This window comes from Alexandromys fortis, unplaced genomic scaffold (genome assembly GCF_014885135.2).
Source record: "Alexandromys fortis isolate MF-2015 unplaced genomic scaffold, M_Fortis_MF-2015_v1.1 scaffold_29, whole genome shotgun sequence".
NCBI classification, from domain to species: domain Eukaryota; kingdom Metazoa; phylum Chordata; class Mammalia; order Rodentia; family Cricetidae; genus Alexandromys; species Alexandromys fortis.
Genome location: NW_026067891.1, coordinates 6888143 through 6914865, shown reverse-complemented (window position 1 = coordinate 6914865; position 26723 = coordinate 6888143). Strand labels below are relative to the sequence as shown.

At 51.3% G+C, this 26723-nt stretch overlaps 1 protein-coding gene across 1 annotated transcript in view; it reads left to right on the top strand.

The window, feature by feature from the left end:
* Positions 1-26723, top strand: part of Ppl (periplakin) — a 51458-nt gene that overhangs the window by 4461 nt on the left and 20274 nt on the right. Inside the window, exons 2-8 of the mRNA XM_050162868.1 lie at positions 17371-17470; positions 23220-23374; positions 24017-24137; positions 24655-24774; positions 24857-24898; positions 25955-26116; positions 26198-26305. Coding sequence (XP_050018825.1) covers positions 17371-17470; positions 23220-23374; positions 24017-24137; positions 24655-24774; positions 24857-24898; positions 25955-26116; positions 26198-26305 — 808 coding nt within the window. The remainder of the gene's footprint in view (positions 1-17370; positions 17471-23219; positions 23375-24016; positions 24138-24654; positions 24775-24856; positions 24899-25954; positions 26117-26197; positions 26306-26723) is intronic.

Here is a 26723-nt window from a genome sequence, read left to right as displayed (position 1 = left end):
ACCATCTTGGTGACAAAGAGCAGTGTTCGATGTCCACTAGGCGTGAGTTCAAGCCCCAGTCAGCTGGGCCTTTCCTGAGCTGTGTGACCTTGAGGAATCACATCTCTGAATGATGAGAGTGATGATACAGACACCACTCGGACCAGCTTCTGAGCGGACCAGCAAATCGACTGTGTGATAGGCCTAGCTATGGGACAGTCTCAGGGCAAGCAGACATCACAGACTGCTGAGTTTCGGGAACCTGTGCCTAGAAACCTGCCAGGCAGCAGACTCAAGGCCATGCGTGTACCTGCTGATGAATGACAGCCGGAAGGAGAATGATTCAGGGGAGGGCCTGTCAGCTAAGTGTGCCGCCCACCAGGTACCTGGGTGTCTTGGACAGAGTCAGCTGCCCATGACTCCCTTGCACCTGACCAGGGCCTCATGGCTGGGATACGGTCATATGTCATTCTGACTGCATGCCCACAGAGGGACTGGGTCCCACTTCGCAGAGGTGAACAATGAAACTGAATGTTACCATCCTGGACTCACAAGTGGCCTACGCTGGGGCCTGAGGAGGAATCCCACCCCCATACCTGAGGCTGGCGGAAGCCCAGTCCAGGGACTCTCAAGCCAGATGGCAGGATGTTTTCTCCAGTTTTGCAGACTGCTACTTACTTTGCCCTCCCCGTTGTTCTTAGGGATGGCATTGGAGAAGGTGATTTAAGCAGGGTCTCCACTTACTATGTAGCCCACTGTAACCTTGAACTCACTATATATCCCAGGCTGGCTTCAAACTCATTCTGTAGCCCAGGCTGACCCCAGTTAACTATGTGGCCCAGATTAGTTTTGAACTCACGGCAGTTTTCCTGCCTAGCTCCCTTGTGCTGGGATTGCCCTTGGGAGCCTCCACATCCTGGTCCGGCCTCTCTCTGCAGGTGATGTTGGCAGATCTTGGACAGAGCTGGGCTCAGCCCCTGGGCAGCACTGCTAATGAAGATGGTGAGCAGGCATTGTCAGCGACCAATCTTCCAACCTTGCAAGGAAGAGGGGAGGAGTTGGGGAAACACAGTTCAGTCAACACCCTAAGTGTTAGTTAACACCCAAAGCTGAGGGGATGGGGATCAGGCACTCCCAGGGTACGGCAATCCCCTGTAGGCAATGTGGGACTTCTCTGGCACTGTCTGTGCCCTCCTGCCTGCCTCAGCCTGTCCAGGCAGCAGAAAAGGAAACTAGCCTCCGGGCTTTGTTCTTTCTGCTTTTGTAGTCCCAGCCTCCAAAACCGGAGGAGCCTCCTACTACCCGATTCTCCCTTAAATGGCTCCTCACTCCTGCGGCCTCCAGAACTCAGAGAACCCACTAGGGCCCTTGGATGGCTGCAGATGCCCTTTGGCATTCCTGCTCTAACCCGTGCCACCCTGCACAGCGTGAGTGCAGTGCCTGTCCCGTCTCCAGCTGCTCCTAGCCAACCATAAGGCCTTTGCCAAGGCTGTGCCCCCCGCCTAACGTGCACCCTCCCCTTCTCTGTGGCGTCTTCTCCCTGATTTACTTTGGTTCCCAGGGGAGCGCCACCCCCCAGCCTCTCTACTGGGATACAGTCATCCTCCCAGCCCATTGTCTCACCAAGTCAGTGTTATCTCAGGGTCATTTGGGTTTGTGTGGTAACCCACGGGACCAGGAGTGAGAGAGGGGCGCAGCCATCAAATCAGAGGCTAGGGGATGGAGAAGGTAAGTAGATGAGGGCGGAGTTCTCTCTGGGAAAGGGAATACCTAGAGGTCAAGCAGTGTGGCCCACCCCCACCCAGTCTCTGGCTAGGGAGAAGGCAGAGGAAACAAGAGGTCACCATGAAGAGCACTGGGTACCAACACATCGGAGGGGGGCATCTAAGCAGAGCCAAGGACCAGCAGGAGATGGACTGATAAAGACAGCTTCAGAGGGGCTTCCACAAGGCGCATTGTCTCCTCGTGGGGTCGTCCTGAGCAGGCAAAGCAAGTGGGTGAAAGGTGAGTAGGTTTTTTTAAACCGCACAAACAGTGCAGGCCTAGAATCCCAGTTCTGGGGAGGCCGAGGCAGGAAGATGGTGACTTCAGGGACAGTCTGGGTCACATAGTAAAACCTTATTTCAAAACAAAACAAAAGCAACTAACAACAACAATTAAAAAGAAAAAAACGCAAAGCAATTTTGTTGGTAACTTACGTTTGGATGTAGACAAACAGATGTATTAAAAATATAAACGGGGAGGCTAGAGAGATGGCTCAGCAATTAAGAACATGTGTTGCTCTTACAGAAGACCTGGGTTCAGATCTTAATACCACACGGTGATTCATAACCTTATGCAACTCCAGGCCCAGGGCGTCCAGAGTCCTTTTCTAACCACCTCACGCACCAGGCACACTGTGGTGTATAGATTACAGGCAGACAAACACCCATAAAATAATAAGTATATAAAAATAAAAAATAAATGTATATATTCCTGAGATGGGGGTCTAGAAAAGTAACATAAATGACTATTTCTTTTTAAAGAAAGGACACCCACTTAGTTCTGGTGGCAGACGTGGGGTGACCACTGCCTTTTGGTACTATTCTGCTAGCTCAACTGAGTCCTGATGATTTACCCCTCAGAGTAACATCCTAATGCCCAGAGGCACCTTGGTTATCTTGAGCCAGATAATAAATACCATAGGACTCTTCAAGACCGGCTTCATGACCCAAAGCAACTTGACCTCTGTCTGTAATGAGAACCAGACGCCCAGAGGCCAGCAGGTGGGTGGCATTCCCTGGGCAGAAACAGTTCAGGCCTTAAAAATAGAGCAGGAATTACCACCCCGGCAACCCACTCAGTGTAGGATTTACTTCCCCAGGATTAATAACTGGGTGTGGGGGAATTTATTGCATAATTACTACAGAAGTTTCTAGTAGGGAAAGTATCAGTCAATTGGCTAATCAATCTGGCATTTATTAAACACCCCCTGCATGTGGCTTTCTCTCAAGATTTTCTTCCGGTGGAAACTGGAATTTTCTCTCCTCCATGTTACTCAGCTTTAACAGTTGCTGTCCATTAGTTCCTTGTTCTCAGCCCTGGCTGTGTTTCAAAACACCCTGAGGAAGTCTACCAGGATATATCTTATCTCAGACTAATGAAGTCTGACCCTTCCTGAGAAGTTCCCTCTGTTCTTGGGCTGTGTAATCAGGAGTAACCACAGTAGTGATGCTGATGTCATACTCTGTCCTGGCTTTAGATCATACTGTGTAGATCATACTTCCCCTCTCAGTGGCTGCTTCCTGGAATGTCACCTTCCGTTCCTTTATGCTTGTCTTTCTTTTATTACTTAGTTTCAGGTATGTCTTAAACTGTCTTACAAGTCAGGCCTGGTGGTGCACACCTTTTGTTTTGTTTTTGAGACAAGGTTTCTCTGTGTAGTCCTGGCTGTCCTGAAACTCACTGTGTAGACCAGGCTGGCGTGGAATGCACAGAGATCCGCCTGCCTCTGCCTCCCGAGTGCTGGAATTAAAAGCGTGCGCTACCACCAGCAGTGGTGTACACCTTTAATCCCAATACTTGAGAGGTAGAGACAGGTGAATTTCTGTGAGTTCCAGGCCAGCCAGCCTGGGAAGGATAACCATCTGTCTTGAACAGACAGGGTCTCATGTAGCCCAAGCTGGTCTTTAACTTGTCATGTAACTAAGGATCACCGTGGACTCCTGATCCTTTTCTTCCTTTTCCCAAATACTGAGATTGAAAGAATGAGCCATCATGCCTGAGTTATGAGGTGCTGAGGATTGAATCCATGTTTTTGTGCGTGCTAGGCAAGCACTCTGTTAACTTGAACTAGATCCCCAGTCCCTTAATTAGTGAATTTAAGTCATTTACATCTATTGTAATAACCAATGTGTTTGGATCCACTCTGTGTTGCTGTTTACAGTGCTTCACCTTTTTATTTCTTTGTTCTTTACTCATTTTTATTGGATTGAGCTATATTTTCCACAATTAATATAGATCATAAGAGTACCTGTAATCCTAGTACTCAGGAGGCTGAAACAGGAGGATTGCAAGTACAATACCAGCCTGCTCTGCAAAGTAAGATCCTGTTTCTGCAAACAAACAAAACAAAAACAAGTTGGATTATGAGATCTGAATGGGACTAATGAGGCTAGGTAATCATCCAAATTATAATCACTGGGGTGTTTTCTTAGCCCTCCTATTAACCTATAAAGTTTAGGACAATAAAGATTTACTCATCTTTAGGGTGGGCCCATCTGTAACCCTTAATTCAAGGGCTTGCATAAGTTTGGGGCTCCGGATATAGGCATTAAATGAACCAGGCATTTTATGGCCTGTCTACAGCTCCTATCTCCAGGGGCTTATGGTCAAAGTCCAGTCTCCAGGGCCTGTGACAGGGGAAGGGAGATGGAAGGAGTCGGGGAGCAGGAGTAAAATGTATTGAGCTGTTATTGAATATCTGCGGAGTACCTGCTGGGCTACTGCAGTTCTTAGTGTAGACATTTGCTGACTAGTCTTACTGACTAGTCTAGGTAAATAGGAAGACTGTCTCAAATAAAATTAGGAATAATAATAACTGCATTAAAAACCACCACAAAGCAATTCCACTGGCCCCCTTGGGAAGAGACATGCAGATATGTCAGGTGAATCACTGAGGCCCCCACCACACCAGCCGGCTCTGAAGCTCAGCCTTCCACCTCCATGGAAGCCAATGACACCCATCTTGGCAGTCGGCCCGAGGGTCAGAGAGGGAGCCTGTTTCATCACTGGGTGGGGTGTGTGTCCCAGGTTCCTGTGAAGCTGGTTCCTGGCACTTGAAAGTCCTGTTTAGAGGGACAGGTGGGGAGTCCCTTGTGGTCACATCTGAAAGAATGACTCAGCCTCAGTTTACCACCACTGATTGTTACCTTGCCTGTTACCTGGGATTAATTGTCCTGACAAAGATGCCAACAAGATGTCAATTACTGTGTCACTTCTGATAGCGAACACCTTACCCTTTGGTCCCTGGTGTCTCTTGTCACTTTGTCTGGGATATGGTGGATGTGGTTTAGTATTGATGTTCCCCTTGGATTGGGGAAGTTGTTTTGGAGCCCAGCTACTTAGAATCAGATCCTGATACTACAGTTTCTTAGCTGTGTGACCTTGGACAGGTTTCTAAAGTTTTCTGAGCCTCAGATAACTTCCTCTGGAAAAAGGTGTAGAAGTGTAGGAGTGTGGGACTGTAGGACTGTAGGAGTGTGAGACTGTAGGAGTGTGGGACTGTAGGAGTGTGGGAGTGTAGGAGTGTGAGACTGTAGGAGTGTGAGACTGTAGGAGTGTGGGACTGTAGGACTGTAGGAGTGTGAGACTGTAGGACTGTAGAATTGCGGGACTGTAGGATTGTAGGACTGTGGGACTGTAGGACTATGGGACTGTATGACTGTGTGGCTGTAGGAGGTGTAGGACTATGGGAGGTGTAAGTGTAGAACTGACTTAGGACTGTGGGACTGTAGGACTGTAGGAGGTGTAAGTGTAGGACTGGCTGTAAGACTGTAGGACTGTGGGACTGTTGGAGTATAGGACTGACTGTAGGACTGTAGGAGTTATAAGTGTGGGACTGTAGGACTGTGGGACTGTAGGAGGCATAAGTGTGGGAGGTATAGGAGTGGCTGATGTTCCTTAATGTACCTGCTCAGTGCAGCGATGCTGATGAGCCCTAAACACCTTCAAGGCCTGGACTGAGGGCCATTGAAAAGTAGTGTGTGACAGTGCACCCTGTAGACTAGCCATAGGGAGGCTGAGGCAGGAGGCTCGTCAGCTGAAAGCCATAATGAGACCCTGTCTCAAAAACAAGAACAAAAACAACACACATACACACAAATAAAACCAACCGCCAAAGAGAGTTGAGGAGATGGCTCAGTCAGGAAAATGTTTGTCTTACAAGTGTCAGTACTTGAGTTCAACCCCTGGAAGACGTGTGCTGTGAAGCATCTGTAGTCCCAGTGATGGAGACAGTGGGTTCCTGGAAGCGTGCTGGCCGGCTAGCCTGGATCACTTCGTAAAGTCCCAGGCTATGAATGAGCCTGTTTCAAATAACTGGTAGAAGGCAGCTGAGCAATGGCAGCTAAGGTTGTCCTCCCACCTTCAGACTCCCACCAGACATACTCACGCCCACACGCATGCCCACTCTTCTCCAACAACACACACACACATACACACACACAAACAAATAAATAAAATGTAATAAAAAAAAGAAAGAGAAAGAGCCCAGCCCCAGTAACTCTATAGTGCTACCCTTCTCAGATCCTCAGATTTTAATAAATGAAAATTATGACACATGAAAAGACTGGGCAGGCTTTCAGCACCTAGCGCGTGCTTTGTGTTTAACTCTTGACATTCTAGCTATGTTCAGAGTCACTATGTAGAAGACCAGATTGGGGGCTCTACCACACCCAAGTCAGCCTCTATAAGACCCGAAGCCCAGGAGCCAGTGAGCCCATCCCTGGTTCCAGATGCCGGTAGGACCCGGAATAGCAAGTGGGACCTAGAATGTGCTGTGGCTGGGCTGGCAGGAGGCTCTGGGGAGGTGAGCAGTTCCGGGGAACTGTGCACTCCCACGTTCCAGGCATTCCTGCTCAGATGGTTCCCGCTTCCCCACCTGCACACACCCAACACTCATCAAGACCGAATTAACCCCAAAAGGGAGGAACTGAGATGGTACCAAGGGGTGGTGCTTGGGAACTGATTCAGGCCTGGAGAGTCAGGTGCCTATGCCAAGAACAGAGAGCCAAGGAGAGGCAGGGGAGCAAAGACAAGCTGGGCAGGAAGGGACTGGGGTAAGGGGCGCGGCATAGACCTGGCCTCTCCAGGGTCACTAGGAAGCAAAGGACTCTAAGCATGTCTGCTCTGGGGAGAAAGTTGTTTTCTTAATCTGGGGACAAACCAAGCCCCCTGCCCTGTGTGCTGGGGGCCTTGTCGCTGAAGCTGGTGTCCAGCTACTTCTTCATACACTGACCCTCTACAGTCAGATCTGGGCTTGGCTAGGCAAGGCTGAAGCCCTGGATTTGCTGGGTTCAGGTTGTCAAGGAGCTGGAGGCAAAGGCCTGGCCCCAGTGTGTGTGTGTGTGTGTGTGTGTGTGTGTGTGTGTGTGTGTGTAGAGCAGGTACCTGGAAGCAAATACTGACTTTATTCAGTATCTACAGGTACCAGACCCTGAGTGAGACAGATGGATGCTCTGAGCACTTGCTTGCTTCATCCTACACAGAGGCCCTAGAACCTCCTGGAGTCATACCCCCATCATCCAGGTCACATGACTTCCTTGTCAGACTTGGGAGACTTCGTATGAAAGAATATGAGCAGCCCCTGGTGGTGCAGGTCTTCTAGCCTAGCAATTCCCATGCCCCAGAGAAGGCTCAGAGAAGCTAAGTCACTGACAATGCACTAAAATGGGAGGCATCTGACTGGTTTATGTACTTGACAGACAGCTCTGCTCCCCATCCCTGCTGTGGTAAAGGACCAGTGACCCTGCATAAAATAACAGTTGTTCAGGGGTCCAGCAGGACATGAGTCAGGGTCTCTCAGACACCTGTGTCCCGTCTTAGAGCGTTTGTCCTTGGGTATGCTGTGGATGTCCCTGTTCCTAGCTCCTCTGATGGATGTCTGTGCTGGGACTGACAGGATTGGGCGCTGTCCTAGCCGTGCTGTGAAATCACACAGCACGGAGCTCAGATTCCAGTTTCTCACTTGGCGGTCACTCTCACTGCATCCCCAGCATAAAGCAGGCCAGGTTGTAGCCGCTGAACTTCTAACAGCCCATGACGGAGCCAGGGCCAGTCTGTGATTCCCTGCCCTGCCCCCTACGTTGCTCTGCTCCAGATACATCCTAGGGATACAAAGAGATACCTGTTCCTGTTCCTGTCCCCAGAAAGCTCTCGTCAGGTCCTCATGTTCTCAGACCCAGCCCTGGTCATGTCTATTTGTCCCCATTGTCTTTGTCGTCGGGTTACTATTGCTGCGACGAAACACCACGACCAAAACAACTTGGGGAGGAAAGGGTTTATTTGGCTTACACTTCTACATCTTACTCCTTCACGAAGAAAGTCAGAGAAAGGCATGCGCCTCCACTACCCGGCTCAGCCTGCTTTCTTATAGAACCCAGGACTACCAGTCTAGGGGTGGCACCTCCTGCAATGGGCTGGCCCTCCCCCATCAATTAAGAAAATGCTGGGCAGGCTTCTCTGCAGCCTGATCTTATGGAGGCATTTTCTTTTTTTGTTTGTTTGTTTTTTTTCTTTCTTTTTCTTTGTCCCCCAGATTGGTTTATTTAACTTAATAACACGGATGAAGGCATTTTCTTAATTGAGGTTCCCTCCTCTCTCGTGACTTCACTAGCCAGCACAGGCTCCAAGGAGGCACTAGCAGCCTGGCCTCACTTCGTCCTGGGAGAAGAAAGGACATGAGAGGACCCCACTGGACTTGCAAGGCCTTTTCAGCTGGCAGTCCCTACCCACAAGTCAGGCCTGGGCTGACATTTCTGGGGCTGGCAAAGTCCTGGAAGCCATCTCGGTCCTGCTCATTAACATCCAATGGAGTCTGAGCCAAGACTGTGAGGTAGCATTTCTCAGGCCTCAGCATGAGCCCCCCCCCCCACCAGATTGCTATAGGTGGATGTCTGATGCCACTGTCTTCCCAGCACCAGTACACATACCCCCACCCACCCCTACCCCTGTAGCTGTCAAGGAACTTCCTCTGTCTTTGTCTTTTGTGGCCTTGGCCCACCTAGGCCTGTGTGTTGGCTGAATTGTGGGATGGAGATCATGGAGTCACTGGGCCGGAGTCCCAGCAGTGACATGGTGTTGGCTTTGGTAACAAGTAACAGGTATCAGGACCCCTGCTAAGTCCCATCTTGGCCTTGTGAACCTGGCTTACAGGACCAGCATGGCAGAAATTAAGCCCTGTCCCCAAGAGGAGGGTCCACCTGCAAAAGCCACACACAGCATGGTGGCAGTTCAGCCTCAGTTCCATTTTTTATGGCAACTCTAGAGGGAGAGACAGTGCAGAGAATCAGGGGCCCCAGGGGAATTATTACTGCTGAGGGGCCAGGCCACCCACGTGCATTCCAGAAGCATGTTGGGTGCACCCTGTGTGGTCAGACAGGCTGTGGTACCCTACTGCCTTTAGATGCTGCTCTGAACCCCCAGCTCAGTCCTTGTGCCCCCAAAATGATACAGAATGTCTTTGAAACTTAGTTCAGATGTCAGATGCAGCCTTTACCTAGGCAGCAGGATGTATCGATCTCATAGTAGGGATGATGAGAAGAGTCATGGAAGAAATAGTTCACTGGGCATAGTGATACAGGTCTGTCATCACAGCTACAGGGGAAACTGAAGCGGGGGAATCAAAAGTTTAAGCCTTGCCTAAGTGCAGAGTGACTTTAAGGTCAGCTAGTACAACTTTGACCCTATCTCCGAAAAACTAAAAAGAAGGTTGGGACTGTAGCTCAGGGGTAGAGCACTTGCCTAGGTTGTATAAGAGGCCCTGGGTTCAATCCTCAGTACAAAAGGAACAGGCCCATTGTTGGCTGGTGCGGCCAGGATCTGAGCCCTGTCTGGTTCTAGACACAGGTCTTTCCCCTCCACAGCTGTGACCCTGGGTGGTGCCTTTACTTCCGAAGTTGCCTGGGCAGTGGGCAGATAGAGTTGATGGCTTCTGAGACACCTTCAAATGACAGTGTGCACACCCCTGCTAACTGCTGGGCATGGAAGTGAGGCTGGGCATGGAAGTAAGGCTAGGCATGGGGGTAGGCGGTTGGGAGTGCTTCAGCTTCCCTGTTCCAACCAGGTGGTTGCCAACTGTGGGTGGGACGTCTTGGAAGAGGGTGGAGGAAAGGACCATATCTCAGCCTCCATCGAGGCCATCAAGAGTGGATGCCCAGTGTAGTTCATTGGTAAGATTAAAAGCCCAACCTGCCAGGCCTGTTCCTGTGCCCCGCCCTCTGGGTCCCACCCCCACATTCCTGTGCTGCTGGCATGGAACTCCACAGCTCTCATTGGAACACACGTGGCCCTCGCTGTCTTACTCAGACCCCAAACCCGAGCAAAAGCACAGAATGTTCCAGCTCAACCTTGTAAAAGCAGGATAAATAATGCTGACATGGAGAGATGGCTCAGCCATTGAGAGCACTGGCTACTCTTCCAGAGGACCTGGGTTGGATTCCCAGCACAACACAGAGGCTCACAACAGTCTATAACTCCAGTTTCAGGCTGGAGAGATGGCTCAGTGGTTAAGAGCATTGCCTGCTCTTCCAGAGGTCCTGAGTTCAATTTCCAGCAACCACATGGTGGCTCACAACCATCTGTAATGAGGTCTGGCCTGCAGGCATATACGCAGACAGAATATTGTATACATAATAAAATAAATTTTAAAAAACTCCAGTTTCAGAGGATGTGATGCCCTCTTCTGGCCTCTTTGGGCACTGCACACACATGGTACATATACATATAGGCAAACACACACATAAAAAAATTTCAAAAAACAATTACAATAAATAATGCCAATTATTTCAGAGGGCAACAGGATTCCTGAGCAGTGTCATAAGTACCAGGCCTCTCACCACTGGGCTGGTGACAGTCAGACCCTGCAAGCATTCACTGGTGGCTGGGGTTGCCTGCCCCTAAGAAGCTAAGCTAGAAGAGTTCAAAGACAGGCTGGGGTATTCAGCCGTTTGGGTTCAGCTCCTAGATCTGCCTTTTCTGTTGTGACTGCTGCCACTGCTGGCCACTGACCTGGTGGCTTTACCTCTTAGGGCCACTGATGGCTCCTCCAGCTTCTGCTACTCAGCCTGGCCTCACCTCTCAGCCCCAAAGGTCCTAAGGTCACAAAAGGAGGGACAGAAGCACAGGAGGTGTCTCCTCAGAACCCCTGAGTGAGCCTGCTTATGTAGCCAATCACAGGCTCTCACATGCTAATAAAGGTGGTCTTTGCACCAATCACAGGCTCTCACATGCTAATAAAGGTGGTCTTTGCACCAATCACAGCAATCCTCCTGCTAGGTCAGTCAGGAAGTGCTCCCTCTCTACCTGGGTAGACAAGGTCAGCTCCAGTTCACTGAAGCTTGTGACAGCAAAAGATGGCTTGCACACCTCCAGGACTGGAGGGCTGGCTTTGATCAGTGAGTGGTTGTCTAGAGGTGTCACTGCGGAGTGTTCTAGTTGGCTGGTGGTGGCATGAGGGCAGTTCCTCTGGCTATTTGACTGGCAGAATTTTTGTTCAAGGCAGCTGGGGCAGCAAGCCAGAGTCCAACAGCTTCCTACTGGGGAGTCACATGGCACCATCCCCCGAAACCTTTGCTTATTTGCTGGGAAAATGAATACTAGCCATGCTGACAATATAAATTTAACTTACTATTATCACTAACCCTCATATTTACAAATTTTGACAATGGTTAACATGAGCCGGGTGGCCCAGGTAGAAAGGGGTACCTTCACCTGTCTCAGCCCCAGCCCTCAGGTGGAAGGATCCCTTGGTCAAACCCGGACAACAGAGACCCTGTCTCACCCCCACACCACATATTCACAACCACTGTCAACAGACTTTTGTTTATGTTGCAGGGATGGAGCCCTGGGTCTCCTGCGCTGAGCCGTACCCCAGACTCACTCTAACTATTCCTGTTAGTTATCTGGTGTTGACTTTTCCTGAGATAGTCTCACACTGTAGAATTTCCTATGTAGCCCAGGCTGGCCTTGAATTTGAAATAATCCCCCTGCCTCAGCCTCTGGAAATAGATGTGTGCCACTATGCCCAGCTGACCAGTCACTTTAGCAAGGGTTTTATGAGACAAAGTACGCCTAACTCTGCAATTCACTTGCTGAGTGGATGCAGCTCATGAGGTTTAGTGTGTTCAGGATGTGTACAACCAACGGCACAAATAACTTAGAACAATTTATGGCTCCCATGCCACTGCCCCCACCCTTAGCATTCCTGCACCCTCTCCCGGCTCAGTCCCCAGCCTCACCTAATCTGCTTTCTACTCCTGGGGACCCCCCCCACTCTGACATGTCACACCAATGTGTCCTTCACAGCTGGCACCTGGCCCCGAGGGTCACGTTCACAGGGTCATCTTATTCGTAGCAGGTGTCTGAGCACGACTTGCGTGGTTGAGCCATACAGATGGGCCCCGTGTAACTTACCCGCTCATTGGTTGATAGATATTTGAGTTGTCTCTAGTTCTCACCTGTTATGGAAACGTTGGGCAGACAGAAGCCGCATTATCTCTCTTAGGTTTAGGTCCAGGAGCGAGAACGCATTGGGTTGAATGGTGAGCCTGCATTTCAGCTACTGGTTTATTTACTTGTTTGTTTGTTTTGGGATAAGATCTCTCTGTGTAGCTCCGACTGTCCTGGAACCTGATGTGTAGACCAGGCTAGTCTTGAACTCATAGAAATCTACCTACCTCTGCCTTCCAAGTTCTGGGATTAAGGGCATGTGTCACCATACCCAGCTTATTTACTTATTTGTGTATTTTTATTTATATTTTTTTATTTGTGAGGCAGGGCCTCGTGTAGTCCAGCCTGGTCTCCAGTTTCCTACTTGTCGGAGAGTGACCTTGAACTCCTGATCCTCCTGTCTCTTGAGTGTTGGGATCATAGGTGTGAGCTACCACACTTGACTTTATTCTGTGGTGTGTGTGTGCACGCGTGAGTGCACACGTGTGCGTGAGTGCGTGCCTTCAGGTACAGTCACAGGAGGCCATCTTGAGTTCTCTATCACTCTCCGCCTTGTTTCATCCAGACAGGATCTCTTAATGAACCGCAGTCTGTCTGTCTCTCTCTCCCCACCCTCGGCAAGCATCAACAATCCCCCTGGGGCTGGAGAGATGGCTCAGTGGTTAAGAGCATTGCCTGCTCTTCCAAAGGTTCTGAGTTCAATTCCCAGCAACCACATGGTGGCTCACAACCATCTGTAATGAGGTCTGGTGATCTCTTCTGGCCTGCAGACATACACACAGACAGAATATTGTATACATAATAGATAAATAAATAAATATTTAAAAAAAAACAATCCCCCTGTCTCTGCCTTTATCGGTGCTAGGGCTGCAGAGGTGTGTGGTGTCATGCCAGCTTTTGTATGGGCTCTGAGAGCCGAACTCCGATCATTACTGGGCCATCTTGCCACTCCATCCTTTTTATCCCCCTTTGAAGACAGGGTGGCCTCAAACTCATTACGCAGCCTTAAACTTCTGCTGTTGCAGCCCTACCTCCTGAGTGCTGGGTCACACTTTATGGATCCGGTTTTTTTTCACCACTCCGACACCATTTGACGTTCTCACCAGCAGCACAGGAGGCTGGGCTGGGCGATTTCTCCATGTCCAAGTTAGCAGCTGACACTGTTTTTCACTATTCTTTACTATTATTACAATCATTTCATACTGGGTAAAAGTGTGGCAGTTTTGAGCACATGACATCTTAAAACAATCTATTAAGTATGTACTGTGTGCTCTAAGGGCCCCAAGATTGTCAAATAGAGACATTAAGGGCATGGACTCTGGGCACCACCTCAATTGGAATCCTGGCTCTGTTGTGTAATTACTGTGTGACTCAGGGAAGGTTACCTAACCTCTCTGGTCCTTATTTTCCACATCCATAAAGTCGGGATAATAATATGGTTCTCCATCATGCTAATTACACGGCTCCAAGAAGATAACGTCAGGAGGGAGTAGGAATCTGGTGTGCAGAAAGTCGGTATTGGCGCCTGTTGTTATCGTGATGCATGTTGCTGCCCTGTGTTGGGTCACGTGGCTTTCGCAACATCCATCTGGGTAGCAGTCAGTAGCTCCGGGGAGAACTGCTGTTCTCTGCTCACAGGCTGTATGACTCTGGGAGAGTGTTTGATGTCTCTGAGTCCTGTTTTTCTCATCTGCAAAGTTCTCCACAAGCCTCCCTAAGTCTTGGGATGAGGACGATGCAGAGGTCACTCAGCCAGTGCCAGACAAACAAGATGCCTTTGTGTTCATCCTTACTCAGCAGACGGAGAAACCGAGACACAATTCCTGCCTGAAACTGCCCAAGCTCCAGCTGGCCCCTCTTGGTTCCCACCCTCTGTGCTCCATCCTGTGTGCTGAACTCTGCTGGAACAGTGACCAACCAGCCTGTAGCAATGCTGGCTGAGCACGTGACACATTCCCTGGTGGAGGCTGGAGGTCCTAACAGTGGTGGCATTCCACAAGTGACCAGCCTGGGGCAATGCTGCCTGAGCATGTGACACATCCCCTGAGGAGAGGCTGGGAGGTCCTAACAGTGGCTCATAGGGGCAGGAGCAGGTCATAGAGAGCCTTGCCACTCCAGCTGCAGCAGGTGGGCTGCCGGTTGGTGACAAGAGGGGGAGGCAGGGGATTTAGTCTCCTACAGTCTGCCCAGCTGAGGGTGGGCCCTGACCTCTCCTTTCTGGGAAGCTCAGTGTATTCCTCTAGCCTGGCTTCTGCATGAATTCCCCCATTCTGCTCCCTCTTGGCTCACCCCTCTGACACCAGTGTCTGTTGCTGGGCTTCTCGGAGTCTGATATTGGCTTGTGACTTGTCTGGGTGGAGGAGGCGTCCTAACTGCCTAAACTGGCAGGTCTTAGTCCTGAGTGGCACACAGAATGAGGACTTTCTGTAGGAAATCATCTTCCTCAGGTGATTCTACAGAAGTGTGGCCTGAGTCTGGTTCTCTGTGAGCCTCCACAGGGCAGGCCCTAGGGCAAAGTCGAGGAGGTGAGCAGGTACACTCAGAGCTTCTATTTCCTATTGTCATTTGTACCCCCGGCTTTGTTTGCCTTATTAGTAACCACTGGTGGGTATCCAGGTCCCCAGGAGACCTGAAAAACTTACAGCAATAGTACACAGAGCCCTGGCTCTGGAAACCTGGACTCCAAGGTTTGGAGCAGTGCATAGCATCCTCAAGCCCCCCGAACTAGGAGGGTTACTTTGAGGATCTAGCACCCCACCTAACCCAAAGGAGGCACCCAGGATCCACCTTTCTCTGTAGCCTCTCCTTATATACATCCTGGCCAAGACCCCGAACTTGCCCACATCTTTCAAAGCCCACCTATACAATGGAATTTTAGGCTGCTGTGGAAAGGGGTAAACATTTCACAAAGATTGTAGCTGGGATGAACCTAGCAAATGCTGGGAGAAGCCAGACATGAAGGGTCACAGGTAAAACGGCCAGCGTAAAATGCATACAGGTAGAGTAGTGATTGCAAGGAAGGGAGGGAGGTGGGAAGCAGTTGTTAACGGGCATGAGGTTTTAGGGAGGTGACAAACAGATTCTTCAGTTGATGGTGACGGCTGTGAAACTCTAAATATACTAAAACCCACTGGGTGTATTGTCAGTGGGTGAGCCGATGTGGTGTGAATTAGTCTCCAAGAATATACTGAACGTGGCCCAGTGACCTGCACCTATTATCTGGTTATCAGTCACCCAGTCAGGTCCTTCGGCTCTACTGAAATTGTGGGTGGGGAAGGAGCTGTGCAAGGGTGGGGCTTTAGCATTAACACTGTTCTGGGTGCTATCCCCAGGTGATTGACAACAGTTAGTTGTGATGGCAGGTAGGGGCATCAACAGAGGCAACCAGCTAGAGTCTCCACTCTTGGGTAGGCCTCAGGTACCTGCAAGTGTTACTGTTCTCTTTTCATTTGGGTTTTAACCATCTGGAGATAGAACTAGAGCCAGGTTATTGCCAGGATGGGCGCTCCACTGCTGACCTGCTCCTCGGCCCTTTTTTAAATTATTAATTAATTAGTTAATTAATTAATTATTTTTTTCCTCAGCGCTCTTTTTGCTTTTTATTCTGAGGCAGGGTCTCACTATGTTGCCCAAGCCAGCCTTGAACTCACTGTGTAACCCCGTCAGACCTTGAATGTGTGATCCTCCTGCCTCAGCTTCCCAAGTAGATGGGATGACTGGCCTGTATCACCAGGCTTAGCTGTATACCAACCCAGGCAGGTCTGGGCCACCAGGACTCTCAACTCTTCAAAGTGTCCCAGCTCTCAGACAAGTCTAAGAAACCTGGCCAGGTGATGGTTTAATTCTCACCCTCAGAAGGCAGAGAGAGGCAGATCTCTGAGTTTGAGGTCAACCTGGTCTCAGAGCAAGTTCCAGAACAGTCAGGAACCCTGTCTTGAAAAACAAACGAAAGAAAGAAAACCAGAATCCCTCAGCCCCTGACAGCCTAGCACTACGGGTCTCTATGGCCCCATCAGACCCCATCGTAGCCACCACCATTGTTCCTTTTGCCATCGTTAACCACTATCCTGTGGCTTAACCTCACCACCTGCTTTTGGGGCTGCTGGGGTCCATACTTTTGCATTGATACCTAACCTGAGTGTTTCAGGGGAGGCAGCATAGAAGAGAACTGTCCAGCCAACTCCCCAAGTGAGGTAGCACCTGCTTATGTAGATAAAAGAGGTGCCTGCACCAATCACAGCACGCCTGCATGCAAATGAAGGTTCCTGTTTGCAGCCATCACTGCACTTTCTCTTAACACCAATCACAGCGCAGCCTGAATGCAAATGAAGGCTCCTATTTGTTCCCATCACTGCATTTTCTCTCTACACCAATCACAGCAGTCCTTCTGATAGAATGGCAGGGAAGGGCTCCTGCTCTGGTTTGGGTAGGAATAGTTGTAGGGTCATCTTGCTTTCACCAAGGTTTGTGACAACAAAAAGTATGATGCAAAACTGTTTCAAACAGTTCTGCCTCCAGCTGCCTTCAGGAGCCGTGACAGCCAGCAGTGGCTGTTGTGTAGTTTATTCAAGATGTCCATGGAGTGCTCAGAAATCACAGAGCTGGCATGGGGCAGTTCTGCTATCGATCTGACCCACGGTCTTTTGCACAAGGCAGCCAGGGCAACAAGGGGGGCATTCTCAATGGCTTTGCTCATTTGCTGGACCATGCACATCAGCGGCATCTACAATAAGAACCCAAGGGACCATCATACGCATAGTGATTTTTACAGACTTCAATGGTGCTCTAAGGGTTAAATGCTCCAACCTGCCAAGTGCCACAAGAAGAGCTGGGTTCCCCTCTTATATGTCTCAGTTCCAGTATGTATGGCTTGAGCCAGGAGTGGAAGTCAGCCAAGACAAAGAGGATAACTCCAGAGGGGGAAAAAAAAACAAAAACAAAAGATTCATGCTTTGACAACTTGACCAAACAGAAGCTCTAAATCCAATAAACAAAGTGAGGTTTGGTACTCCTGCCCCATGCACTGTTTATGGTGTTAGTAGCTTTATCCTGTGGGGACAAGCTAGCTCCTGGAAGTCTGACTGAGTTAGCAGGTCCTGCTTGGGGCCTAGGGTGGGCCAGCCCGGGAGGTTGGAAACTAGGGGCTTGCACTGAGCTCCATCTCCCTGTTCCTTCCATCCTCAGCATCTCCAACAAGGAACTCTCAGATCTGATTGAGCAGCTGCAGAAGAATGCGGACCAGGTGGAGAGGAACATTGTGGACACTGAGGCCAAGATGCAGAGTGTGAGTACCCAGCTCTCCCCATCAGGGCCTTCTGCATCTTGGTCTTCACCTAGTAACGACAGCCCCAGGGTCACCCACATCCAGAAGTCTTCGTGGTTGCTCCAAGAAGTACAGCTCTTAGCATCTAGAGAGTGAGGAACCTGCAGTACTCACTCAGCCTAGCTGTGCCGAGACACCTCTCCAGCCCAGGGCCTACAGAATGCTGAGTTCCTGCCCTGGGTCTTACACAGACAGAAATTGGGAGAAAAAACGGGAGAGGTGAATTGGAAACCTAGTAAGACAGTAGAGGGGTTACTTGGCTTATACTGTCCTCAAGGACTAGGCAGAGCTTCTGGGGTGGCAGGGCTTTTCCTGGGCAGAGCCTTCCCCAGAGTAAAGTTTCCCTGTAGGCGGAGCTTCCCCTGGGTGGAGCTTCCAGATCAGGAGAACTTTTTTTTTCTGTTTTGTTTTGTTTTGTTTTGTTTTGTTTTGTTTTGTTTTTCGAGACAGGGTTTCTCTGTAGCTTTGGTGCCTGTCCCGGAACTAGCTCTTGTAGACCAGGCTGGCCTCGAACTCCCAGAGATCCGCCTGCCTCTGCCTCCCGAGTGCTGGGATTAAAGGTGTGCGCCACCATAGCCCTGCAGGAGAAGAACTCTTAGGGGTTTAACCTGGGGTGGGATCTGCACTTGTACTGGCTGAATGATGTCTCCACTGTCTGACTCCCTCTCAAAGGGTTGGAGCGCTCACCCAGTCAGGAAACCCAGGAGGTACAGCCTGGGGCTCCACAGGGAAACCAGGGCTGTTCTCCCTGGACACCTCCAAGACCACAGTCTGCAGCCTTCTTTGCTGGGGAATGCATATCCCTTTCCTATTCTTTCTCCCTTCTCCCCCCTGCCCCCGCCCCCCGAACCCCAGTGCTAGGGAGGAAATCCAGGGCATTGGGCATGCTAGGAATCCTCTTCTGGCCTCCTGGCTGAGGTGCTAAAAGAACTGGGGAGTAGTCAGTGACAGCCGGCCCAGGAGTGGCTGCGGGTAGGACTGCTGGGCTGGACAAAGGAAGTAAGTTGAGAAACCGGGTTACATTTGAATTTCAGAGTACATCTCCCTGAGTGTCAGCGGGTCCTGGTGCTGCTCAGGGCTCACTTATACTCTAGTGTGGATTGTTGTTTATTTGGAATTCAAGTGTAGCGAAGAGCTGTGTTTCATCTGGCTTCTTAGTCACCAGGTGACTAAGAGCCTGCCCTGAGCAGTGGGGGACTGAGGGTGGGGAGGTCATGGTCTGTGAGGCTCCACTATTGTCTCCAGCCTCTGTTGTGGCCGCTCCTGCTCCCACAACCACCTCTGACAGACAACGTGTACGGTCCCAGGGCCCGTCTACAGACAGCTCAGAGTGCCCAGAGGATCGGGTGGAGGTGGCAGGTGGCAAGTAGGGACACAGATCAAGGAGCCAGGGGGTCAGTCCTGGCCCAGGGACTCAGGAATGGGGTCACCTTCCCCCTTGCTTGGAGTCTTTGAGCACTCCTCCCCAGGCTATATCCCCCACCACTCAGAACACTGGTCCCCTCCCAAGATGCCGCTATGATTTTTTGTTTTTTGTTTTTTTTTTTCTGCTATCCTCTCTCCTGGGGCCCTGCAATGGTGTCTTTTGTTTGTTTTATTTTCCTAAATGAAAATCATCTTGTTGGGGTGTGTCTGTTTTTCCTCACAACCAGAATAGCATGTTCTCATTACTAACATTTTAGGACAGATAAACAATATGATGAGGGACATTGACATCCCATAGACTCCATCCACAGAGGTAGCCAAACCCCCTCCCCCGTGTGTGTGTGTGTGTGTGTGTGTGTGTGTGTGTGTGTGTGTGTGTGTGTTGGGGGAGGTGCATGTTCAGGCTTCCCTTTGGGTTTGCCTGAGGAATGACTCAGACTCGGAGTGAGAACAGTCTGCCAGTGTATGTGGCGCTTGAGATGGAGCCCGTGCAGTGGGCACATTAGGCAGGCGCTACAGCACTGAGCAACACCCCAACCCGGAGGCGCTTCTTAATCTCAGCAGAACACAGTTGAAAAAAACAGCAGACACTCTTTGTTTTGTTTTGATTTGTTTTGGACCTTTTTTTGGGGGAGGGGGGAGCAGGGTTTCTCTGTGTAGTCCTGGCTGTCCTGGAACTCACTCTGTAGAACAGGCTGGACTCAAACTCAGAGACCCTCCTGCCTCAGTCCTGAGTGCTGGGAGTAAAGGCGTGCGCCACCATAGCCCAGGCAGCAGCCACATTTTGAAGAGACATGGGCCAAACCATCTCCTTCCTCTGGGCTTTAATCTCTCTCCCTTCTCCCTCCTTCCTCCCTTCCCTGTTTGCAGAAGGCATCATTATTTGTCCATTGTACTGCCCAAACATTTTCCTGAACTTTTCATTTTTCTAATTGATGAGAGTTGCCTGAGCAGTTCAGTACAATGTTAGCGTCATTCCCATTCCCCAGGAGCACCCTGAGGTAGCCATGCCCTGCTCTCTCTTCCCCAGCCCCTGCCCCAGCCCCTCCCCTCCTCTGTCTCCATGTCACATGACCTGCAAATCCCTGTGACAGAGCTTTCCAGTGAGGTGTCCTGTGTGCAGACAAGCCTAAAGGATGGAGTATGTCCCCCCCCCCCCGTAGCTCCTCCACCAAAACTGCCCGGCGCCCACACGGATCACCTGCCCGGCGCCCACACGGATCTCCTGGCTCTCCCACCTGTCCGTCAGTGGGCCAGTCGTGCCGGGGCCCTGGCAGTCCTTCTGATCTGAAGGACTGTTTTTATCAAGGTGTAACTCGCAGAAAGAGCCCGGGAGGGGCTCCCGTCAGTGAACTCACCCCGTGAATCTGCTTTGGTAGATAGTCACCTAGGCAGGATAGGATACCTAGGTAGGAGTTTTTTTAGAAAGTCTTTGGCACTTGTCCTCTAGAGGCAACCTCTCCCTAACCTCTCTCACTGTCCGTTAGTCCAACTGACCTGAGCCCTTTGTCAGCCTCCCCCGTCCCCTGTCTCCTCATCTCGGCCAGACGTGTTCCACCCACATCCTCTATAGCACTCGGTGAAGATTTACAGACTTTTCTTTTGACGAATTAATCTTTGACACGATGGCTGCCCAGGGTGGCCTTGGGTCTGTCAGTGATTGAGAGGATGAAATTCCACCCAAGCCAGGAATTGTGTTGTGTTGCCTGCCCCAGGTCAGGGATGCCTGGCCCATTGGCCTTTGACTCCACAGCCTCAGCTCCAAGTCACACTCAGCTCCCTTTCCGCTCTGACTCCCCAGATAGCCAGGGGTGGGAAGCCTGGATACCATCTCCTCATCCACAGGGAGCTGAGCTCTCCTGTACCCAATGCGGTGGCATCTCTGGACCCAACCCTCCTTTTGCCATTTCTTTTTCTGCTTTTATTTTTACTTTTCCAGTCCTCAGGATGGAACCCAAGGCACCGCCTGCTAAGCACACACTCTGCCGCTGGGCTGCACCTCCATGTCCTTGACTTTGCTCCCTTCCTCCTCCTCCTCCTCCTCCTCCTCCTCCTCCTCCTCCTCCTCCTCCTCCTCCTCCTCCTCCTCCTTCTTTTAGACAGTCTCACGTCTCATGTAGCCCAGGCTGGCTTTGAACTGACTATGTAACTGAGTCTGGCTCTTTTTCCTCCCCTCCCTCCCTTTGTTTGTTGGTGTTTTTTTAAACACATGCATTTATTTAGTGCGTGTGTGTGTGTGTTGGCACACGTATGAAGATCACAACACAACTTGTAGGATTTCGTTCTGTCTACCCTGCAGGTCCTGGGATGAACTCAGTTCATCAGGCCGGGTGGCAAATGCCTACCCACTGAACAACCCTATCAGTTCCCTTTCCTAATTGGTGTTTTTTGTTGTATGTATCTGGGTGTTTGCCTGAATCTATGTCTGTGCATCACATTCATACCTAGCTCCCAGGGAGGCCCGAAGAGGGCTTTGGATCCCCTGGAACTGAGCTCCCAGAGGGTTGGGAGCTGCTGTTTGGGTGCTGGGAATGGAACCCAGGTCCTCTGCAAGAGCAGCAGTGTCCTTAACCACAGAGCTATCTTGCCAACCCCATTTTCCTTTTTTTTGTTTTTTTGTTTTTGTTTTGTTTTGAAATAAGTTCCTGCTATAAAGGGTTGGCTGACCTTGAATGTGATTCTCCTGCCTCAGCCTCTCCAGGGCCGAACTCACTTTCATACACACACCCTTTCTTCTCACTTTAAAGAGTGCAAGCCTGCTTTGCACCTTACAAGGTACGTGCGGTCCGAGTGCGCCATCCAGTTTTCTTAGGACCTCTCTAGGGCAGCATGATGCTCAATGTCAGCGTCTCTGCTGTTTCTTTTCATGCCCTTCCCTAGTCCGGGGCCAGGTACCTGCCCTTCTGCCTCCTGCCCTTAAATTGGCCTGTTGGGGAGTCTTTACCTCAATGGAATCCCACACCCCTGGTCACTCTGTTTGTTTCTCTCCAGTCTCACCTCCTGGGTGGGATCACCTCTGCCCCTGAGCTGCATGCCCAACCTGCTTTCTCTCTTTCGATCTTTGTGGTGCCAAGACAGAACGCAGATTCTTGCACCTGTTAGGCAACCACCTGCACACTGAACTGCTTCCCAGCCTCAGCTTTCCTCTTCTGAAAACAGGTGGAGACGAAGTCCCCAAAACCAACCAGCGGCAGGCCATGCTGCTGCGGGTGCCCCAATATTTATTGCCTATCCTGCCCTCAGTTCACTCACTGCCCTCCTGACCTCTACTGAACTCAGCCTTAGGGATTCAAGACACTGGCCGGCTTCACAGCGGCTGCAGTACACAGACTGTATGTAGATACATTGTCCTGGGGTTAAGAGCACTTGCCATTCATTCAGAGGGCCAGTTTGGTACCCAGCACCCATGTTGGGCAGTTCACAACTGCCTGTAAACCTAGCTCCAGGGGATCTGACGCCCTCTACTGGCCCCTGTGATTACCCAGTGTGTGCACACACACATAGACACCCATAACAAATACAAAATAATTCCTTTTACAAAGAAAGAGCCCCCATCTTGTCAACTAGCTGTTTTCTCTAAACGGAGATCCCAGACTCACAGGGAAGCTATCAACTCTAAGTATCTACCACCCACTCTTCCTCCCCAGCACAGAACAGCCCAGTTCACCCCATCAGGTGCTGTCATGCACGACCCTCTATTCCCGCTGACAGCCTGCTGCATGGCTCCTGAAAACCTCAACTCAGGCATAAAAGGAGCCATGTGACTGGCTCTTCCTTGGAGACCTTCTGTGCTCTGGGTTGTGTGACTGGCTCTTCCCTGGAGTCCCGTGCTCTGGTGTCCATAGATCACGTGAACAGCCCCCATCTGCCCTGGTTTTCCTCTCAGCCCTGCCTCCAGCCAAGTGGCCTCTCACTGGTGCCTAGATCATGGCTTGCTCTCTGTCTTTCCTCAGGACTTTGCACAGGCTCTTCCTTCTGCCTAGAACATACTTTCCTTCTGTCCTTCAGCCTAGATTATGTCAGCACCTCAGAGGAGCTTCCCTTACTCCATCTCTGGTGCCTGCGAGATTTCTGTCAGCTTGCCTTGCAGAGGATTCCCAGCTTGGGCTATGAAAACCAGGCGGCAGAGCCATGCCTAGGTACCAGTGGGACCATTCACCCCTGTGTGTCAGTGCCCAGCTGTGTTTGCTGAGTGCCAGTCCGGACAAGGCCAGAGGAGCCCCCAGCAGGTCCTGCCCCTCAGGCCCTGTGCTATCACTACTGACTCCTTTCTTTTCCTTCCCAGGACTTGGCCCGGCTACAAGAGGGGCAGCCCCCTGAGCACCGGGATGTGGCCCTCCAGAAGGTGTCTGACTCAGAGAAGCTGCTGTATGTGCTGGAGGCGGATGCGGCCATTGCCAAACACATGAAGCATCCACAGGGGGACATGATCGCTGAGGAGTAAGTCCCCTCTGCGTGGCTCCTGGAGGGCATGCTAGGCTGGCATCCAGGCTGGAGGGCTGGTGCTCTCTAGCTCCCAGGACCACTCTCTGTTGTAGGGTGTACACAGGGCAGGTGGACATCCAGCATGTGTACCAGAGGCCTTAAGTTAAACTTACCGAGAAGGCCGTAGCTGGAGGCTGAGGCTTTGGGAATAGATGCACTCACTACTTCAGGACTCTATAGTCTTTGTGTCTCGTGAGCTTACGGCCCACACTGCAGCTCAACACAGGTGAACCCGCGCCCACCCCATAGAGTCGTGGGTCTTTCTGTGCCCCTTGCCCCCTGTGCTTGTGTGACACAGCCCTGCCCATGCCTGTGCTGGGCACGTGCTCCAGGGAACAGTGCTCTTGCCCGCTTCTTCCAAAACCTTCTCTAGTAGCCCTTCAGAAAAAGGGAGGGAAGGTTCGGGAAAGCAGACAGTATGAACAACAGGATTCAGAGGTAGTGTGGTGCCCAAGGCTGCTGCCCCCCTCTCCGGGTCACTGATCTGAAGACCATGCTGAGACCCAAGGCCCTTCTAGGGCTTACATCATGATCATCTGAGCAAGTCCCACTAACATGGTAACTCATCCCCTCCCCCCCACCCCCCCCCGCCCCCAGCATCCGCCAGCTGAAAGAGCGCGTGACCAACCTACGGGGAAAACACAAGCAGATGTACAGCCTGGCAGTGAAGGAGGCCGACCCGAAGGTCAACTGGGCTGCACTGGTGGATGAGAAGCTGGTATGGCCTGGAGCAGGGTCAGCTCACAGTATCGCAGCCCTGCTGAGTAGCAGTTACCATTATGCAGTCTCCTGAAATGGCATGGCGAGAGGATTAGGGCTCAGAGAGGGACAGTGCCTAGCCTGGAGTCACATAGTCAGACCTCAGTCCCCGCCAGCTGTGCCTCTCATGCCTAGCTTGTTGGTATCCAGCAGCCATGGGGGCAGACTGGAGAGGCTCATCTCCACGGCGAAGCTTGTGGCAGCCACATCCGGGTGTCTTTGTGGCATGTCTACTGTTAGTAGTGTGTCTACCTGTAACATGAAAACAGTGACCAGGGTCCCACAGGTCACTGTGAGATTAAGGCCATGAGCATCAGCAGTGGTCCACATAGATCCCTGCCACCTCTTGCTCCAGAAAAAAGTTTGGGAAAAGGCACTCACCCGACTGGGGTCAAAAGCCCAGGCTCCTGTGGGGTAGGCCAAAGTCTGCCCCTAGCCCACATCTTCTTCCTGGTGTCTCTCCACGGACCCTCCAGGACAAGCTGAGCAGCCAGGGCTTTGGGACTGACCTTCCTCTGGTGGACAGCCAGGTAGAACAACACAACATCTTCCACAATGAAGTCAAAGCCATTGGACCCCACCTGGCCAAGGACAAGGTGCGTATGTGATGGAGTCTTGGAGACGTGGGGCGGAGAGGGGCAAGTTTGGTCTAACCTTATTCCTTGGTTCTCCCCACAGGAACAGAACAGTGAACTCCAGGCAAAGTATCAGAAGTTGCTGGTGAGAAGCCCTGGGGGATGGGAGAGGACACGGCTAGGGGGCTTATGGGCTGGGAGCTTGGGATACAATGATCTTCTGAAGGTGACGCTGTATACTCCTACTCCAGTGTCGCCATAGCAGTCTGTGAGGAGCCCGGGCTCTGTGCATTCTGGAAGAGCACTCTACCAATGGAGCTACACTGAGCCCTACTCAATTCTTTGTGCAGCATTGCTACATGCCAAGTAGATGCCGTGTACTTTCTAGAGCATGGTCCAGGCATGTGTGTGCACATGTGCCCACATGTATGAGTGTGTGCTCTCTTTTTGTTTTGTTTTGTTTTTGAGACAGTGTTTTTCTGTGTAGCCCTGTCTGTCTTAGAACTCACTTTGTAGGCCAGACTAGCCTCGAACTTACAGAGATCTGCCTGCCTCTGCCTCCCTAGTGCGCTACCTTCACCTGGCATCACTGTTCTTGCTCTACAGGATGAATTACAAGCCTCCCAGTCTTCCCTAACCCTTCTTCGCCCCCAGAGGCTTCAGATACTCCTCTGAACATAATCATAAGGAGCTGAGACGAGCTTGGTTTGTAGAGCTCGCCTAGCATGCCCAAAGCCCTGGGTTCCAGCCGCAGCACCAGATAAAATCTGGTCGTGCATCCCTGGCATCCTAGCACCTGAAAGGAGAGGCAGGAGGATCCGAGTTTAGGAGCTCCGCAACAAGCTTGAGGCTATTCAATAAATAATTATAAAAAGCAAATGTAGAAGGTATGGCTGCCGCCTGTTGAGTGCCAGCTATGTGGCAGTCCCTATGCCCTAGGGGTGAGCATGTTACAGGTGGCAAACCTAAGCTCCAAGGACACATCAGTCCCAAGGATGTCTTTCCCTTTGTTCACTGCTCTGTACCCCGGGCCCAAAACCGTGCTCCACATCTCCTTGGTGCTCCTCAAACACTTGTGAATGAATACTTTCAGGGGGCCATTCTGCCTGGCTGGGGAATGGCAGAGCTGGGCCCCAGAAGAGGTGAGCAAGGAAGCCAAGCCAGGCCCCAGTGCTGTCTTCACCTCACGCTCATCCCACAGGCAGCCTCGCAGGCACGGCAGCAGCACCTGAGCTCCTTGCAGGATTACATGCAACGCTGCACCAACGAGCTGTACTGGCTGGACCAGCAGGCCAAGGGCCGCTTGCAGTATGACTGGAGCGACCGCAACCTCGACTACCCCAGCCGCCGGCGCCAGTACGAGGTGAGCGCAAGGCCAGGAGCAGCTCTGGAGGGGGACACAGGGCTGCCAAGCTTGGTGCTGACCCCACCTCCTTCCTGGCAGAATTTCATCAACCGGAACCTAGAGGCCAAGGAAGAAAGGATCAACAAACTGCATACTGAGGGTGACCAACTGCTGGCAGCGGAGCACCCAGGGAGGAACTCCATTGAGGTGTGTGTGCCCCAAGAAAGGTGCTCACTCTAGGGGCTCCTCTGCTAGAGCTGGGGGCTTCTAACTGCACCCCATAACCATTGAGCCGCCTTTGCCTTGGTCCTCTTCTAAGCTCTGACTGGGCTCCCCACTTCTGCCTGGATGTGGCCTGGCTTTGTTTTCTGAGGTTCCCACGCAGACTGTCACATGGGATGGTACATGTGCTCACAGATCTGAAGGCTGAGCTGTGAACCCCAGGTATGGCCAGTGCCTCGCTCCTCAGAGGCTCCCCCATCTCTTCCATCCAAGGCTGGTCCTCTCATCTTCCTCCAGGAACTGGACCTCTCCTACCTCTGCTTCCAACTTCTTGCTTTTTCTTCTTCCTGTCTGTCCTTTCTTCTTTTCTTCTGTTGAGGCAGTCTCCCTCAACAGACCAGGC